This window comes from Schistocerca americana, chromosome X (genome assembly GCF_021461395.2).
Source record: "Schistocerca americana isolate TAMUIC-IGC-003095 chromosome X, iqSchAmer2.1, whole genome shotgun sequence".
Classification (NCBI taxonomy): Eukaryota; Metazoa; Arthropoda; class Insecta; order Orthoptera; family Acrididae; genus Schistocerca; species Schistocerca americana.
In genome coordinates this window covers 945,427,671-945,446,728 of record NC_060130.1, presented here as the reverse complement: position 1 = coordinate 945,446,728, position 19,058 = coordinate 945,427,671, and the positions used below count along the sequence as shown (strand labels likewise).

The window sequence follows — 19,058 nt, the reverse complement described above, 5'->3', positions numbered from 1 at the left end:
CTGAATGAGCAAACAAATTTTGCTTCCTCACTACTTCAGTATGTTACAAGAAACGTTACAGGAAACCTTGGTTAATCCCATTACTTCCCCACTCACCCTGTGGTGTTCAGTCTGAAAAAAATTTGAGTTGCTGTTGTATAATAAACAGCACACCATTATTAATATACGTGTGGGTAAAGATCCAACGTCAAGATCTCAAATTTTCTTTGTTCATTACCGTTTCCAGCACATTGGCGAGCCATCCTCAGGTTAATTGAAACTGTTGTTCAGCGTGTGATAATCATTACACACTGTCGTATTCTTACAGCTTTGTCGCCCAAAAATGAAAAATCGTAGTTGGTTATGTAAATTGACAACATTAATCACTAATCAAATATCGTTACACTGACCATATAGACACAATGTGCACAAACGATCGAGAGCAATGATAGCTGCAAGGCCTATTAGTGGATGTAAACAAGATATCTCCTCTAATATTCATAACAGGACATGGAAGTGTCTGTATGTCATTTTTCAGCCAACAAAATTTTCATCCATACATGTCTCAAATCAACACATCGCATATCTTCCCATTGACAATGTCTAAGAATAGCATTACTAATATGATGCAGTGAGGAACTGCATCGGTAAACCTGCAAACTGTGTTAAGTTTTAAATCATCAGTTTCTAGAATTATCGCGTCCTTGCTTCACTGTATGCCGTAAGATGCTAATGTATTTCAATTATTATTGTTATTATTATGAGAACATTAACAGCTATGTAAGCTCTTTGCTGTTGAGTTAAATTACTTTCTCAGTCTTAGTTGTTTTTATAGTGTTACCTCTAAAAATTAAGTTTCAAAAGAAACTTCCTGACTGGAAATTTTCAAAAGGTTTCGGTCCCTTTGACATAACCAAAAAGTCTCATTCTCGTTCGACCCGGTGGTCTATTTACTTCTGGGGATCCTTCTACCTCGATATTAATAAATCTAACTTTCTATAATCTAATTACATGAACAATCCAAATAACAGTTATATCTTCTATTCTTTCTACGACGTCAGGCTCTATAAAGAGGTCATATTGTTCCATGCTACTTCGGACTCACTATCTCCACAGACAGGGCCCTTCATTGCACTAGTGGTTGCAGATTCTTTGTTTCATAGTGACCCAGAAGACTTGAATGACGTCTGTGCACCAGAAAAAAAAACGCTACATAAAGCCCTTGGAACTCGAAATATTGTTCTTGTAAAACAAAAACTTCGTGAAACATAGAAATTATAATTACAATTTTCCACCAAGAACCCACATTCAAGGCAGTTAAAATGAAACAACAATTTTCTGTGAAAACAGATTCGATCGCTTATTCCAGAAAGAAACTATAAGTGATCCAGCGTGTTGGTGCTTCCCGTATCATGCCTACGACTCTGTAGCTGGGTTTACTCATTTCGGATGTACAGTACCTTCCTATCTTTCATTTGTGGGAGGCTCATTAACCAATTGACCTAAGCAGCTGTATGGAGTGTTTTACAGGATGTTCTTGACCTTAACACCACCATTAGTTCTATGTTCAAGTGTGTTTCTAGTAAAGCTTCTGCAGAAGCAGCTGAGATGATGAGCGCGTGCGTCGCTCAGCAGAGATTAATGGGTATGGCACAGTTGCGGCCGCGGGCGGGAGGGGACCAATATACGCCCGCTATAAGCTATTTCTCACCTGTCTGTCCTACTGCCGGATGACTCGATTATATGCGTTACTAATGTGTTGCTACTTCTCTCTCTCTCTCTCTCTCTCTCTCTCTCTCTCTCTCTCTCTCTCTCTCCCCATCTCTTCCTCTCTCGTTCTCTCCTCCCCCCCCCCTTCTCTCCCCCATTCCACACTTCCCCTCTCCCTTCAACTCGATATGGCGACGAGTGCTAGAGGCGACTAACCTTTTACTCCTCCTTCGTGGTGTTCCTTTTTCAATTTCCACGTGCATGCTCAGCCAAATGCGTCTTTTTCAATTTTCGACAATGATTCCGATGCGTGCCATTCTGCAATCAAGCAAAGCGATGTAGCAACTGTGGCCTGGCATTCGAGTGACGCTCTTTATTTGAATCCTTGAGTGTAAGCGCAGATAAATTAATTCCTAAGCTATAGTTTTACTAAACAAAGGTGCTTCAGAACACGTTCTTACATACATGAACGAAGTCTTTTGCGGCGGCATAGCTGTATGAAAGACTTTCCAGTCTCTGGCCAAGATGGTAGTGATTTAAAACTCTTCTCTTCGTCGAGAGTAAAACAGACTGCTACTGTTGTGCATGCGTCCAAAGCATAATATGTGTGCATTTTGTCGCCATTGCAGTTCCCTTGCCATGAACTGGACTAAGTCGTTTGGCTGTGAGCAAATACTATATCTGTATTAACAGCTGCCAACTTATGCGGAAAAGCAACGGCCACAAACGGGTTATTTTCAATTTTAATTTAAGTTTTTTGCAAAAAATACTATTTCTAAAGTAGCAGTAGATACTATTATGCGTATCTATTACTTTATAAAGTGGTCTCAACGTCGGTTGTAGGGAAAATTTAAGTTTATGTTACATTTGCTTTTCAGTCGGCAGTTATCCGTAGTGGTGTTACTACATATGGGGGCTAAAGTTTTTAGCCTTTGGGGTGGGGCTTACTACCTCTGCTCGCTGCACCCTGTCTACATCAGTCAAGAAAAAGGTCTTTTGACGTTTAAACTAGTCCTTTGTCATTGAAAACCGACGTAAGTGTGTGGCTTACATCTCAGGACACTTCCCATAAAAAATATTAAATCTATGTTTCCTCATACAAAAGGCCAAGCTGGAACTTAGCGAACGTGCGCTTTATAGCACACATCGAGAATATGGTGCTCATTTTGGAGGAAAGACAGCTAGCGCCATTACTGAAAGCCGCAACGAACACTCGCGGCTCAGGAAGCTAACAAGCCGCGAAAAACCTCGCGTTACACGAAACAGTGTGATGAAATGGTACAAGATTTTATCTGAAGATATGACAGTCTTGTTGCACACATTGAGGGCTCTCATATATAAGAGAGGCGACAAACATCCACTCGGTAATTTCCGAAGAACAATGAACACCTGCAGAGATGTGCGTGGAACAACTGGGCGTTGAAAGTTCTATGTGGAAGAAGTTATAGAACAAGCATTCCAATATCAGTAAAATTTTATCCTCGCACTTTAGCTATCACATCGGGATGTGTCCACGTACCATTGAAAATTGGCAGCGCCGGGAATTGAAACCGGGTTCCCGTGTGATCGTCAGTCAAACTGATCGTTCAGCAACAGGGATTACCCACAGTGGCACCATAGAAAACCAAAGCCAAGTTATCGTCCTACGAGAAAATGGACTATTGGCAAATCACTGATGTCGTACAGGTTTTCGAAAGTACGAGTGTATTATAGTAGTACCTTTTTATGCCGATAGGGAGGCTTATAGTAAGCCTCTCTATCTGTTTTGCTGGCCTCTTGTCTCTTTGTTTCCTATCACTATGTCCAGATGTGGTAGTCGAAGTACAAGTTACAGCTCTGTCACAGAATCAATGAAAGATTGTTGTCTACTGACTCGTCCGCTCACTTCAGTGTGCGTTACTAGATTTCAGGTTTTCAATGTGCCACGGCAGTATTCCATTGTGTGCGATGTTTTTGCAAAAAATGAATGTAATCTACCACTCTGCCCTTGTTGCCCCTAGCTTGTACAATTTGCTTTCGGTTCGTTTGCCAGGCAACCGAAGTTATTTGCGATTAGACATAGGTATATTAATTTGCTCGAGGAAGCAAATGCCACTGTCTGAGTTGTCGATCTAGACGTTTAGAATATATTTCACTCAGCAGTAGACGGGAGATGTTTCTCCTTTTTATGCAGAATGAAAACGAATATGTAATTATCCAGCAACGAGCAAGTCCTTAGGGTCGTTGACAACTCTCGTAGCCTCGTGCATAGTTGCCGTTTTTCCTTTATGGTATACAGAGTGCGTTAGTATTCCCAGGCTATAATCGTTATCTTCTCAGCATTCTGAAGCGTGTAGATAACTAGCTTTCATTACGAACCACGTAGCCGTTCTCTTCCAGTATTGATAGTTGTCCTGCGACCGACAACCAATTTAGTCCGTGTTCCATGATGCACGAACGGGTCAGTTATCTTTAGACAGCAGCCGGGTGACACGTAAGCTCACCACGAGGCACGCATACCCGTCCAAGACCCAGCGTTCCTTTTGGTCAGGCAGTTTTACACACGAACTGCACTATCTATCCGCTGCCTAATCGATCATAATGTTCTCCAGTTGAGTAATACGGGGTCTGACAGCTGAAACTGTAACAGTGGATGTGCTGAGAGGAGTTTGAAGTTACACATCGTACTGAAAGAGAAATAGAATATTAAGTTAACTAATGAACAGATTAGAAATATACTTACACCAGTAAATCGGGAACAAACCATCACTGCACCCAGATTCTGTAACTTATTCCTATTAATGTTTTTAACTTCACTGGAAGGTGTGACACATTGAGAATGTGACTTATGGTTAAACGAGGTGATACTCTTTCTTTTACGTATTGCAACAGGCAGAGAAATATGGCCGACAAGAGATAGAAACAACTGTACCGTGACTGCGTTAGATAAGAGAATATATCTGAAGAGGTTCTTAATTTTTACACACACTGTCAGGAGACAAAAAAAAACGTTTCTAAAACTATCGCGTTAGATTGTACGGAATGCAGTAGGAACAGAGTGGTTCACAAGAGGGTGGCTGACGCCATAGATACAGATAAATTCTATCACAGACACGGTAAATATTTGACACTGACAGAGGTCAATCGAACTTCAGTCTGGAACTCCAATTATAGTAGAGAATAAATGGCATATAAAACATTCAAGTAACTCGTGACGCATCGTAGAACCACTCAGTTCGTAGATCGCTGACAGCCGATGGCACATGATGTAAGTACACCACTGCTACTGCTTCTTCCTTTCCAGTAGTCGTCAATGGATGATTTCACTGCAGTGACCAGAGAAAAATTCAGCTAAGAACTCAAGCCGTCACATCTTCAAGTAGATGCACAGCTGTCTTCACGCGGCTAGGTAGATCAAGTAAACGTCTTCCCACCACTGAAATATACGTAGATGCTGCCGGTGATCGAATACGGGCCGTCCACTGTGCTGGGAAACATATTGACCTGAACAGAAGTTAAGCGGCCAGGAAGATCAGAGGAACTTACATTACCATGGAAATAGCTAGAAGCAGGGGCTGCTCTGTTACTCACCTACGCTTTGACACCGCAGCAAGTAGTAGAATGACGACCACAATATAACGTGCAAGAGGGCCCAGGTTACCTAATTTTCAAGAGTGAGTTAGCCATCGTAAGCTATTCAAGTTCGCTCAATGACAAATATATTCTTGTGACCAGTGACAATGACAGTGCCGATCCAGTGGGCAATATTTATAAAATAAATTATGTAGCACGTGTCGACTGCAGCAGACCTGAACTATCCGTTAAAACATCGTAAGATGGATGTAGCTCATTCCTACACACTAGGTTGTTGGGATCCGCACGATCACCAAATACGAACTGAGGGGTAGAGACAGACTGCAGTGGAGTTTTTAAGTGTTTTTACACATACGTTACCTGAGCGCTCTCCAATTGGTTCAAAATGTAAACTCAGGTTCCACAAAATGCAGATAACCAAAGACATCACTGTAAATTTAAGTCAGGTGATAATAATAATCTACAACAGTGTGTCTGAATATTTAGAATCGCTCATTAATTGGTAGCAGTTCTGTCCTCTGTAAGATCCTATGGGAGGTGCTTTCCCATTGCCTTCCTCTGATCTCTTAACGAGTCTGCTCATCCAGTGTTGAGAAGTTAGAGTTTTATGCAGTTTCCAACACATTATTTCACACGTCACTTCTTGCATATGTCAAATCCTTTTCCACCAGGGTGGATGCTAAATGCCATCACAGTCGCTAGTGATCAAGCAAAATGATGGGAAGTTGAGAATTTGATATAAGTAATCATGAAGAAGCTACAATTCGATATAGTCACATCAGCCGCAATCCAGTCCTATACGAATACAGCGGTCTGTTCACTGAGTAGTTTCAATCCGCGTACGGACACTGTTACCAAGAGGCTACATTCGAAGTTTCGCTTGTCACTGAATATCTTATCATCAAGTCCGTCAAAACACACGTAAAGTACTCAATGGCAAGCGAGTCCACGCAGTTTCAGGTGGCATCCTACTAAATTACTTTCAGTAAAAGTCGCACATATTTATGTATTTTGGAGTTTTTAAACACATTTTGAAGGAATATTTAGAGAGAAATGGTGCGCAAACGCTGTTAATCAGGTTACCTTCCATTCAGAAAGCTGTTGCACTGAGCGACTGTTATATTGACTTGTAAATTATAGATTGCAGCGATCAGTCGTCCTTTTTAAATTTTATTGTGCAGATATAGATTTCGGCTAGAAGCTAGCCATTCTCAATGCACTACTATTTTCGCTTAATGCATGTAATGCCTGTTGGTCGGACTTCATCCACAGTTCGTTGAATACTCAATTCAATGAATGGCTAGCTTCTAGCCGAAATATAGATCTGCACAATAAAATTTGAAAAGGACAACTGATCGCTGCAATCTATAATTTACAAAGCAAACGCTGTTATTAAAAATTATGCATATGTCACGGTAGTGAAAGGCATTTCTCCGTGTAACGCACGAGCAATTGCAGCGCCCAAGTATAACTGACCACAATCATTATACGGTTACAGGCAGTTCTTGAGTAAGCCACAAATTATATTATGTCCAACCTTTTGTCATACTGGCGGTAATAGTTTCCACTGGTTGTGTATAATGGAATTTAAGTATCTAAAACGGGTAACTTCAAATGTATGAAGGTCTGGTTTTGCTACGTTATAGCAAATATTGTGGTCAATTTTCTGACGTAAACAAGTCATTTTAACTGCAAAGTGATGTGGCATTCCTATATGCAAGATTTTTCTTAGGGATGAAGCATCGTTTGCAAACCTGTCTGTCTTCGCAATATGACTATTGGTCAACTGGAAACCACGCTGGCTGAGAGCACTGAATAAACGACAATGTTGGTTTCTAACGTGTGGTGCGGTATTATCAAGAACCATATCAGTGGTTTCCATTTTTTTGATAGGCTCTAAATGCTGCAACAGCTACTGGAAGACATCCCACTGGTCATAAAGCAATCCATGTGATATCGAACTGATGGACGTCCCGCCCGTTCCCCAAACGTTATCACAGATCCTCTGGAAATATTATTTGGAGATTGTTGGCTAGGTCTTCGGGAAACACAAAACAGCTTACACGCTTACCAAGCTTGAAATCTCTGGCTTTCAATCTTTGTCGAAAATTATAAGAGGAAGTCTGCAAGAAAACTTCCGCAGACATGAAAAGCCGTATAACGCGCAGGCCTGTGCTGGGATACCTCCAGATGAAATTGAACGTGCGGTATTATTTGCCCGGAATCACTTTATACCACGTAAAAGCGCTCCAGGGTAACATTTTGTGCACCAGATATCACAGTCATAATAAAAAACGCACGAACCATGCCTGTGTTACATGTATTCTTACTTTTGGTAGAGTAGGGCAGCCATTTGCGAGATCTCCTCTCCTGAGGGGGAGACAGTGGTTTGTGCCGCTGTTATCTTGTTACTATTTGATCAAGTTCCGCACATGTTATAACATTGAAGTACTGTTGGAAGGTACTATCCAGTGCCACAAGAAAAGTGTATAGAACCGCTAAAAAAAGAAGTAAACGGAGACAGAGTGGTAATTCGGCGTCTATAAACGTTAAAAAATTTTTGCATACGTCATAAAATTCGCCACCTTGTTAAAACCGCACTTCGATATATCTGTGGTGGTCCATCTTACGTCGCTCACCCTGTACGCCTGTAGGTCTCTGTTTAATCACACAGCTGTATGTCTGGATACTCTTTATTGACAATCAGTTTCAGTCTTCGAAAGGACCATCACTGGGCATCTGTGTTGCAATGAAAAATTAAAAACTAAAGTGTATACTTGCAGGTTTGGTACCATCAAGTATGAATGATGCGTGCTTCGGAAAAGATTGACGTCATTAACTGGGTTTGAAAATTACAGATATATTCTCGGTTATTTTGTAAGTACCACATTAATTACTTAAGAAAAACTGCAGTAAGAAACGAGGATTCATGACGAAACTACACATAACCTGCAAAAGAAAAACTTTTATATAACTAGCACACTTGTAGTTAAGTCAGTCTTCCTGTATATTTGTATCGAATTTAGCTAAAAATGAAGAACAATTACAGTATACATATATAAAATATATTGTGGAAACTAACTGTTTAGGGATCATGTGAAGGATAAGCAAGGATTGTGTTGCTACACATTGAGATAAAACAAAAACTTTTATCATACAAAGATGTACTACACAGAATGTTGATCGATGCTGAACCAGAGTCGAGTCTACTCTTATAATCAAAGTTGAAAAATAACTTCAAATGTGCAACAGAAATAATTATAAAAGAGCAGTACAAATATTAATCTCTTTATTAATCAACAATTCATAAGAATCGCTGTACTCAACTGCGATTAAAGTCACACAGATAGATAGAGTCTTGAAGAATACTGTCGATCAATACATATAAATTTACCACGATTTTGGTTTAGTAACCAATGTTATTCAGCCAGTTTTACCAGTCACGATAAAAAGGAAACTGAAGAAATCTTGAGAACATCTTTTGAAAATTATGTCATAACATCGTGCGTAGAATACGCGTCAGTCGATAACTTCATTAAAATGGAAACTAGACGACAGATCTCAAAAACGGCTTATTAAAATTTTCAGAGTCATCAGAATTGCTTGTTACGATCTCGAAACTATTGTAAAGGACAGGACTCACTTGGAAAATAGAGGCTGAGTCCAAATGAATCAGATGTTTCTCACCCCGTTTTAGATTTCCATATTACTGAGTAAGACTGAAATTCACATTATGCATATCTGGCCAAGTTGGCGGGTATACGAAAATTCTCTCTGCCGCTAGTGATTGTTGAATCTGCGCAAAGAGTCTGAACCGTTTAGAGTGAAGTGGTTCCACTTGAGGAGACTACACGCCATTGCTCAATAAAGCAAACGCCACTTAGGAACAGATTAATCTGTCTCGTGAAGGAAGCCACCTCTCAGAATGGATTACGATATGTAACTGTAGTCACCAAGATCTTCCAAATGTGCTGAAAAAGTTATGAGGCAATCTTACATATCGAAAGCTGATTAGAATGTAAAGTGAATGGCGGTGGCTAGGCTATAAAGTGGCAGCTCGAATCCAAGTTTCCAGCAACGAAACTTAAAAGTGTCATCTACTTCCGTAATCATGAAGTTTACCGCATTAAAAAAACGTATATCTCTTAACATGCCATAATCAATTCGAGATAGCGAAATAAAATATTGAATGTCAATAAGAAATCGGACAAGTACTTTGTTGTATGATTAATGCTAGTAACATTACTATTTAACGAAATAGTGATGTGATTATAGCTTTTTCAAATGGTACTATGCACTTTTTCTTCTGGTGCTTCTGAGCTCTCACAAATACGAGAACCGTGACATAATTATGTTAATGTCTGCACGGAAGCACAAATATATCAGGTGAACGTCCAACGTAAGTGGATCAAGAAATTTTTTGTGAGGCCAAATAGACGAAACTTGCAGGACAACGGAGATGAAAGTGCACTGTTCCAATCTTGCCTCTGTCGGAAAGGTACGAGTTTTAATTACACAGCAAATACCCGCCCATTTGTGTCTCATTACTTGTCGAAAAACTCGTTTTGGTATCTCCAACCGTTAATGAAATATCATCAGCGTCAGAGTTACGTGTGTGTGCATTGCTCATATCTTCAAGTGAGCCACTTCAATATTTCCTATACGACGCAACAAAAAGTGAACGGGAGAACGGAATATGTAGCCGCGTGCTTTAGCTGACGTGTAAACTGTTCAAAGAAGAAAAATATTTCTGCGCCCGCACACCAATCACTGATTCACAGGGCAGGTATAGTGGACATGTCTGATCATTAGTTCACTCCTTCCTATGTCGTGTAGAACGCATTCTACTGTATACATTTAATGATCGCCTGGAACCAAAGACACTATACTAATGTTAAAAAAAGTCCTGGAAGTGCATCAGAAGCTGAAGTAAGCGATGTAAGTTATGCATAAATCCAAGCAGGCCACTTACATTATTTTTCTCGCTGCCTCGGGCTGATGCTGTGGCTGCTACTTCACGACAGTCATTGATTAGTCACTTAAAGAGACTGACAGTTAATGTAGGGTCTGTGATTTGGATAAACAACACAACGTTAGTAATTGTGCGTATGGCAGTTATGGACAGTATAGTCCCTTCTTTCATCTCTCATTTTGCTACAGATATTGACGATGTCAGCTGTTGCGGAGGACGTAGGATAACTATTTATTCTCTTGTTTTGAAATTAATCCCAAACACCTGTATTTGATGATGTTCATTTACTACGATCGATTTTGAAGGTCTTATGGCTTCATCATCAGACACATGCCTTCACAATCCAATCGCTGGGCATCCACAAAGTATATATCTGCATAATCATGGAACTCTATCACGTATAGCAGCACCTTAACTGGCAACATGAACCAAAATGCCAAGTCCAGCACTAATTATCATGGACAGTAATACATAAAATATACACGTATACATGTATATACTGACAACACTAATCAAAATCTGCTGCCTCAACTGTTTATTTGAGGGATGAAGACGAGGCGCACATCATGAATTTTTTTAAGTTAAAGTGTGTACAGGTATTGCATTTCTAATTGTACCATTTTTAAAAATAAACATAGATTACAAGGATAAGAGCATAAATCATTGTGTCTTATACGGAACAGCTCTAAGAAAATGTCCGAAGGTATTTTCACGTTGCTATAACACAGAGTCTATAAATAACCGTAAATAATAATAAATAGCCTGTCATGTATATTTTGCTAAACAATTTTACTGCAGATTGTGGGAGATATCTTGCAATGGTTAGGTCCTCTTTCAAGGGGCAGTGTCTCATATGTAAACACTGACGGTTGATCAAAGATCGCGATTTCATTGGTCCGCGAGCATCGAGTCAGTTGTCAGATTTCTTACCGGTGGTAGCGGAATCTATTCTAGACATCTGTCTACTGCAGAAAAAGGTACGGTACTTCATGACTGAAACGGCAGTGTACATGTGAAGATGTTGAGAGAAGATAAGCAAGCTGCACGAGGAACGACCGTGTCACTCCTCAAACCCATAACTCTTCTTTGGAGTTAGTACATTGTAAATGTTGTAGATCTTCTTTTATTTTCTTACTATAACAGCCACAGCCACAGTCACAAACAAAACCAAACTAGGCAAGAAAATAAAAGAAGATAACCAAATCATATAAACTCCATTGACAGTATATATTTTTTCCGAAGTGCTATACATTGCATGTCTACAAAATAAACATACTTTTTCCTTACTCATTATCATTCTCCAGTCGTAATGGTACGACAACAAAAACGCGTTCACACAACACCCATAGGGATTTTGAATATATCGGATTGGAAATAAAAATATTAATGTTTAAAGGATTCGTATTTTGTGAATCAGGCAATCTTGATGTGACGATAAATGACTGCAGTGGCGAAGCTTTGATGTTACGCTGCTGAGGATGTTGACATCAGATGTGCTGTCGTTCTACTGGAGGTGGTCTTTCTGTATACTGACGACTAGCACCGCGCAAAAAATAGAAGGGAGTGGAACTGTGGAATGAGAAGCATGGGATATAGCTGAGGAGCTGATGAACAGTGTGAGTGGAAGAAGGAAATGGACAAATAAGCAATGCGGCAATGGATGTAATGGAACATGGTATATTTGTGCTTACGGTGGAGAGTGGATGCAGTACAGTTGGAGATAATGTGGAGAGTTGGATGGAAATGGGATCGAGCAAGAATATCTAGACGAGAGCAAATGAATGAACGGTTGTGGTAAACGTGTTGTTTGCATTATGGTGAAGTACAAAGTGGGCGGTCAGAGTAGTTTGTTGAAGGATGTGAGATCGCTCGAAAGCGTCGATTTTTGGAGAATTGTTGGTACAACATGGATTATATCTTCAGTGGAAGGGACGAGACACAGGGAGTTGTCTGGGTAGAATAGGGAATATATATTGATGGGGAACATTGATTTAAGTTTGATGAAAGGAGGCTTCAGCTTACAGTTAGAGCAGTGGGTGGGATGTGATGGATTTGAGGGAGGGAATACGACTGTAGACTTGGAAATTGTTTCAGAAAGTTATCAAACTGCACCTTAGGGTGCTAGTGGAATGGATGGAGTAATCGTCGTAGGTTAGACAATTCATGGAACAGCGTCCTTGGCGTTGCCTTCAGAAGGGTTCGAGACTGGATCTACTGTGGTAAACAGGGACGCCATTAGTGTTGAGGTGATCGGTAATTAAGAGGATTTTGAGACTATGCGAACACAGTGTGTGGGACCGCAAGTTTTTGTGCGCGTGGGGGTCTTTGCGGATCTGATAAACTTTGACCGTAATTTTATTATATTATCTCGAAGTATCTGAAGAACTGCAAGTCGCGACCACTCTCACAGAGCGTCCTCTACGCTCCTCTGAGCTCTAGTCAGAAGTTTGGTGCCGATGGACACGTCAAGAATTGGTTCCCTATGGGTACGCTTGGGGCCAAAGTGTTTTCCATTGGAATACAGGCACCTCCAAAAAAGACTGGCGCACTAGACGGATGGAGAACTTAATGTTCCGCTCCTAGTCATGGCATAATGGGAATCATGATACAAAACAATTAAGATAATCAGAGCTCGTGCTGGAGGGTGTTAGGCGTTACTCACGGTGCGAGTGGCGCAACGCGGGTACTCACTCTGGTCGTGTGGCAGGGGCAGCGGGCTGCCGGCCACCAGGTCGGCGTGGCGCGTCTCGATCTCCGACGTGGACTTCTGGCGGCGCAGCAGCCGCGACTTGGGCTGGCAGCGGCCCAGACGCTCCTGGCAGTCGGCGTGCACGTTCACCTTGCACACTTTGCACTTGAGGCCCTGTCGCGTGTGGCCTGCGAACACCAAACCACATACTACCTTCATCGTTGTTCCAACTACGCCCAGTGGGCTCGCAGGGATGCAAGATGAATTTCTAAGGAAACAGAACCATAATGCTAAAATTTGAAAAATGGATATAAATGAACAATTTAAACAAGATAAAGTAAGCATGTTCTTCATCTACATCTACACTACTGGCCATTAAAATTGCTACACCAAGAAGAAATGCAGATGATAAACGGGTATTCATTGGACAAATATATTACACTAGAACTGACATTTGATTACATTTTCTCGCAATTTGGGTGCATAGATCCTGAGAAATCAGTACCCAGAACAACCACCTCTGGCCGTAATAACGGCCTTGATGCGACTGGGCATTGAGTCAAACAGAGCTTGGATCGCGTGTACAGGTACAGCTGCCCATGCAGCTTCAACACGATACCACAGTTCATCAAGAGTAGTGACTGGCGTATTGTGACGAGCCAGTTGCCCGGCCACCATTGACCAGACGTTTTCAATTAGTGAGAGATCTGGAGAATGTGCTGGCCAGGGCAGCAGTCGAACATTTTCTGTATCCAGAAAGACCCGTACAGGACCTGCAATATGCGGTCGTGCATTATCCTGCTGAAATGTAGGGTTTCGCAGGGATCGAATGAAGGGTAGAGCCACTGGTCGTAACACACCTGAAATGTAATGTCCACTGTTCAAAGTGCCGTCAATGCGAACAAGAGGTGACCGATGGCACCCGATACCATCACGCCGAGTGATACGCCAGTATGGCGATGACGAGTACACGCTTCCAATGTGCGTTCACCGCGATGTCGCCAAACACGGATGCGACCATCATGATGCTGTAAACAGAACCAGGATTCATCCGAAAAAATGTCATTTTGCCATTCGTGCCCCCAGGTTCGTCGTTGAGTACACCATCGCAGGCGCTCCCGTCTGTGATGCAGCGTCAAGGGTAACCGCAGCCATAGTCTCCGAGCTTATAGTCCATGCTGCTGGAAACGTCGTCGAACTGTTCGTGCAGATGGTTGTTGTCTTGCAAACGACACCATCTGTTGACTCAGGGATCGAGACGTGGCTGCACGATCCGTTACAGCCATGCGGATAAGATACCTGTCATCTCGACTGCTAGTGATACGAGGCCGTTGGGATCCAGCACGGCGTTCCGTATTACCCTCCTGAACCCACCGATTCCATATTTTGCTAACAGTAATTGGATCTCGACTAACGCGGGCAGCAATGTCGCGATACGATAAACTGAAATTGCGATAGGCTACAATCCGACCTTTATCAAAGTCGGAAACATGATGGTACGCATTTCTCCTCCTTACACGAGGCATCGCAACAACGTTTCACCAGGCAACGCCGGTCAACTGCTGTTTGTGTATGAGAAATTGGTTGGAAACTTTCCTCATGTCAACACGTTGTAGGTGTCGCCACCAGCGCCAACCTTGTGTGAATGCTCTGAAAAGCTAATAATTTGCATATCACAGCATCTTCTTCCTGTCAGTTAAATTTCGCATCTGTAGCACGTCATCTTCGTGGTGTAGCAATTTTAATGGCCAGTAGTGTATATACAGGATGAACTGGAACTCTAATGACAACATTTCGGAGGCTCTTCTGGGATATTTTCTGAGTATTTCGGTGTAAAAGATCCGCCATATCTTAATAATGTAATAGTGATTTATTTCGTTTGTTGCCCCAGTTATCCTTATTTCTGTGAAAATGCATTCACAACAGTATAAAGACTTGCATATGCAACCATTCTAACACGGAAGGATCTATTTTCTCATAGGCGCCTATGTAGAGATGGAAAAGCACTGTCACGTGATTGCTGCCTCTGCGGGAACAGCACAACATTCCGTCGGTGTTGTGCTCTCGTACTGGAATCATTGAGTCGATACAGGACATGAATATCGGCTAACTCTCCAACGCCGGCCGCTGTGGCCAAGCGGTTCTAGGCGCTACAGTTTGGAACCGCGCGACCGCTACTGTCACAGGTTCGAATCCTACCTCGGGCATGGATGTGTGTGATGTCCTTAGGTTATTTAGATTTAAGTAGTTCTAAGTTCAAGGGGACTGATGACCACAGATGTTGAGTCCCATGGTGCTCAGAGCCATTTTTGAGCCAACTCTTCAACAGTAATCGTATCTATAGTCCTGTGTATACTGTTAACACAGAACTAACACAACTGGAGAAATAAAACCGTGACAGAGCCGAGAGCGTGAACACCACATGCTCAGATCAGTAGTTTGGTAGATGGCGACCTATTTTATATGTTACATCTCTTTACTATTTTCCGTCTAATGGTATGAAGAACATTGTCCACACTACTCCACAGACATACTAGAAAGACCTGGGACGCATGCTATGCTAATCACTATGTTTCGAACCTTACTCTAATACTGACTCCTCACAGCACCCAAATCATTAACTTCCGGTTATGGAAAGTCTTCTCGTGAAAAATGATCAGTTTTCCCTTCTGCATGCTCGGTCCGTGCATCCATCTCGTACTGATGGCTAACGGGTCGCATAGCTGGTTAGAATACCAAGCACAGTTCGAAGAAAGTTTAACTCCACCATTTTCAAACTTCGCCACAACACGGGGCCGGAACTTTGCACTGGCGGACAGACGTTCTCTCCGTAGAAGTGACCATTTCACCATCACACAAAACGTACTAGTTTTGTCGGTTTGCTATTTATAAACCCTATATACTCCGCAATTCAAATTTCGAGTTGGTCGGCCATTATGATGGTGGTGTTGGGCACGTCGAGCCCCGGATGTCCAAGAACTACCACCCAAGGGCGTGGTTGAGCGCTGGTGTGGTAAGTGCCTGTCAGATGCCCTATGAGGTGTCAGTGAAACAGTACTGAGAATCCATATATTTATTATACAGAATATATTCAGTAAGTGTGGCATCGCTCTAGACAGCCAGCGCTCGCAGGGCGACTGCTGAGGCAAGCGCTGACCAGCACGTGGCTTGCAGCCATAGGCGAAGGAAGCAGCGGCGACGCTGCAAGGCCGCCGACACGCGCGCCACACACACGGCCCAGTGGCCACCAGCAGTCTTGGGAGTAGGTAGTTAGGACGAGCATGACGACGATTTACGAGGGGCAGTCGAATGAAAACCGAACACCCGCCACGGCAGGACCGTGGAATGGTTCCATTCAAAAGTAATCACCACACACGTTAAGACATACATCACACTGAGAGACAAGACCATCAATTCCTTTTCCATAGAACGCAGTAGGTCGCTGATGGAGCCACAACCGGACCCACTCTTGCACTTCCTCGTCCGACTGAAACCGACGTCCACGCGTGTCTTTCTTCAGGTCGCTAAAGATATGAAAATCATACGGGGAAAGATTCGGGTATGATGATGTTTGGTTTGTGGGGCGCTCTACTGCGCGGTTATCAGAGTCCGTACAAATTCAGAACCTTTGCTCAGCCCAATCTCGCCACTTTCATGATGATGATGAAATGATGAGGACAACACAAACACCCAGTCATCTCGAGGCAGGTGAAAACCCCTGACCCCGCCGGGAGTCGAACCCGGGACCCCGTGCTCGGGAAGCGGGGAAAGATTCGGGCTGTACGGAAGATTTTCAGTGTCTCCCAAATAAATCGTTGAATCGTAGCCTTCATCCGTGGCAATGTGGGGGCGTCATCGTGCAATAGGATGAGTTTGTTCGACAACAGACCAACAACCCGAGGGCAGAAGACAAAGCCAACACTGGAAACGTCCCACATCTCCACAAAAAAAGAAGCTGTTCACACAAGTTCCCGTAAGGTCTTTGCTGACCTCCTCCTTGGACTGCAAGGGCCCTCTGCTCGTCGAGCTCCTCCAACGTGGAACCACAAACAGTGCGCAGTGCTATGAACACTCTTTGCAGAAACGCCGACTCGCCAAAAGGCGAAACACCCAGGAATGCCGACGGATGGAATCATCCTGCTACACGATAACGCCCGCCCCCACACAATCGGACAAATGCTACGCTTCAGCGATTTGGTTGCCAAACATTGCAAAATCCTCCGTACAACCTGGATCTATCACCATGTGATTTTTACCTCTTTGCCGATCTGAAGAATGCATGCGTGGACCTACGTTTCAGTCGGACGAGGAAGTGCAAGAGCGGGTGCGGTATGGATCTTTCAGTGGTCGACCGTGTTCTACGAAACAGGAATTGGTCGCCTCGTCTCCCAGTGAGATAAATTCCTTTGTTACTTTTGAATGGAACCATTCCGTGGTCCTATTATGACGAGTATTCGGTTTTCATTTGACTGACCCTTATAGATTGGGTGCAGAAGGAGCAGCCCTCAGCGGCGAATTCTACCCACGTCAACACCGCAGGCAGCAAGTAGTTTTCTCGCACAAGTGAGAGTGGAAGAGCAGTTGCACGCCCCCAGTCACCAACTAGAGGTCACCAAGAGGCACTCCGGTTGCGAAGTGCCAAGTCTCCGTCGTTGGATTCTGCACGAGTACAGCGTCGCGGCTAGCAGCATCTATGTCCGCAGGAGGAGAACCACGGAACTCAAAAGAACACCGGACACGACGAGTACCGACTGCCATAGGTCCCTCTCGTACCTGGAAGCCACCACACTGAGATACCTCTTGCTGAAAATGTGAAATATTTATAGGGTATAGCCCACGCTCACTTTGCTACAGCATTTGTTTGTTTCACTCAAGTCGAAACAGAACCTCGGCCTGAGCATGAGGTAATCAGGTCATCCGCACCGCGGACCACCGACTTCCTGCTGCGTCAGTACTTCTGCGCCTCTGGCCGATTGGCTTGGTGCCAGTGTGAAGTAATCGCCTCAGTGCCAAAGCAGCAATTCTCGCTGGATCAGCATGCCGTACTCCGTAATTTGCTCGGATGGCTTGACCCTGTTCTCTGGAGACTTGCGGCATCCGAGGGGAATGCCTTGATTTTAATCTATCGCGCCTAGTATTTTATTTTGCGGGCCAACATAGCTTGGCATGCGCCCAAATATATCATATTTTGTTCTCCTGTCCCTTAGGCAAGATGCACTGTATGATCAAAAGCGCCCAGATACCATTATGTAATGCGGAAAGGACCAATAGATGCCACGAGAAGCTGACCCACCAGTATAAAATGTGACAGGGAATATTGCGTCCTCAGTAGAGGAGCACTGACAGCAGAATGGATCCGTCAGTAAAGCTCATTGACTTCGAAAGCGACTAGTCATTGGAAGTCACCTGAGTAACAAGTCCATGAGAGACGTTTCAATCTTTCTAAAGCTTCCAAATAGGCTGCTGGTGAAGTGGAAATGCGAAGGACCAACTCCAGCTAAAGCAAGACCGCACACACCTCATGAACCTACGGACAGGAACCGTCGATCATTGCGGGAAGTAATTGTAAGAAAAATCGCAAGAAACCTGCGAGAGGAATCATTCGCGAGTTCCAAAATTCTGCTGGCAGTCCAGCAAGTGCAATGGCTGTTCGTAGGGAGCTGAAAAGAATGGAGTACAATGATCGAACAGCTCCTCACGAACCACGCATTTCTGTACTTAGTCCTAAGCGACGCTTTTGGCGGAGTAAAGAGCGACGCCACTCGAGAACTCATGACTGTAAACGAGTGATATAGCGTGATGAATCGCGCTTTACCCTGTGGTAATCAGATGGAAAGGTTTAGGTTTGGCGAATGCCTGGAGAACGTTACCTGCCATCATATGTAGAGCCAACAGCGAAGCAAGGACTAGGTGGTGTTACGTTATTGGTCTTTTCCCGTGGTTAGTGTGTGGTCCCCTTCTTGCGCTGGAGCAGTCGCGAAATGTGTACAGATATGAACACATTTTACAGCGCTGTGTACTGCGTACTGTAGAGGAACAGTTCGGAGACAATGATTGTTTATATCTGCATGACAATGCAACCTGTCATAAAGCAGTATCTACGAAGCAATGGTTTGAGGACAATAACATTCCTGA

At 43.2% G+C, this 19,058-nt stretch overlaps 1 protein-coding gene across 3 annotated transcripts in view; it reads right to left on the bottom strand.

The window, feature by feature from the left end:
• The window catches only part of LOC124555076 (SH3 and cysteine-rich domain-containing protein), a 981,469-nt gene that overhangs the window by 199,641 nt on the left and 762,770 nt on the right, over window positions 1–19,058 (bottom strand). For all 3 annotated transcript variants that reach the window (XM_047128864.1, XM_047128865.1, XM_047128866.1), the window contains one exon: window positions 12,926–13,111. In XM_047128864.1, coding sequence (XP_046984820.1) covers window positions 12,926–13,111 — 186 coding nt within the window. The remainder of the gene's footprint in view (window positions 1–12,925; window positions 13,112–19,058) is intronic.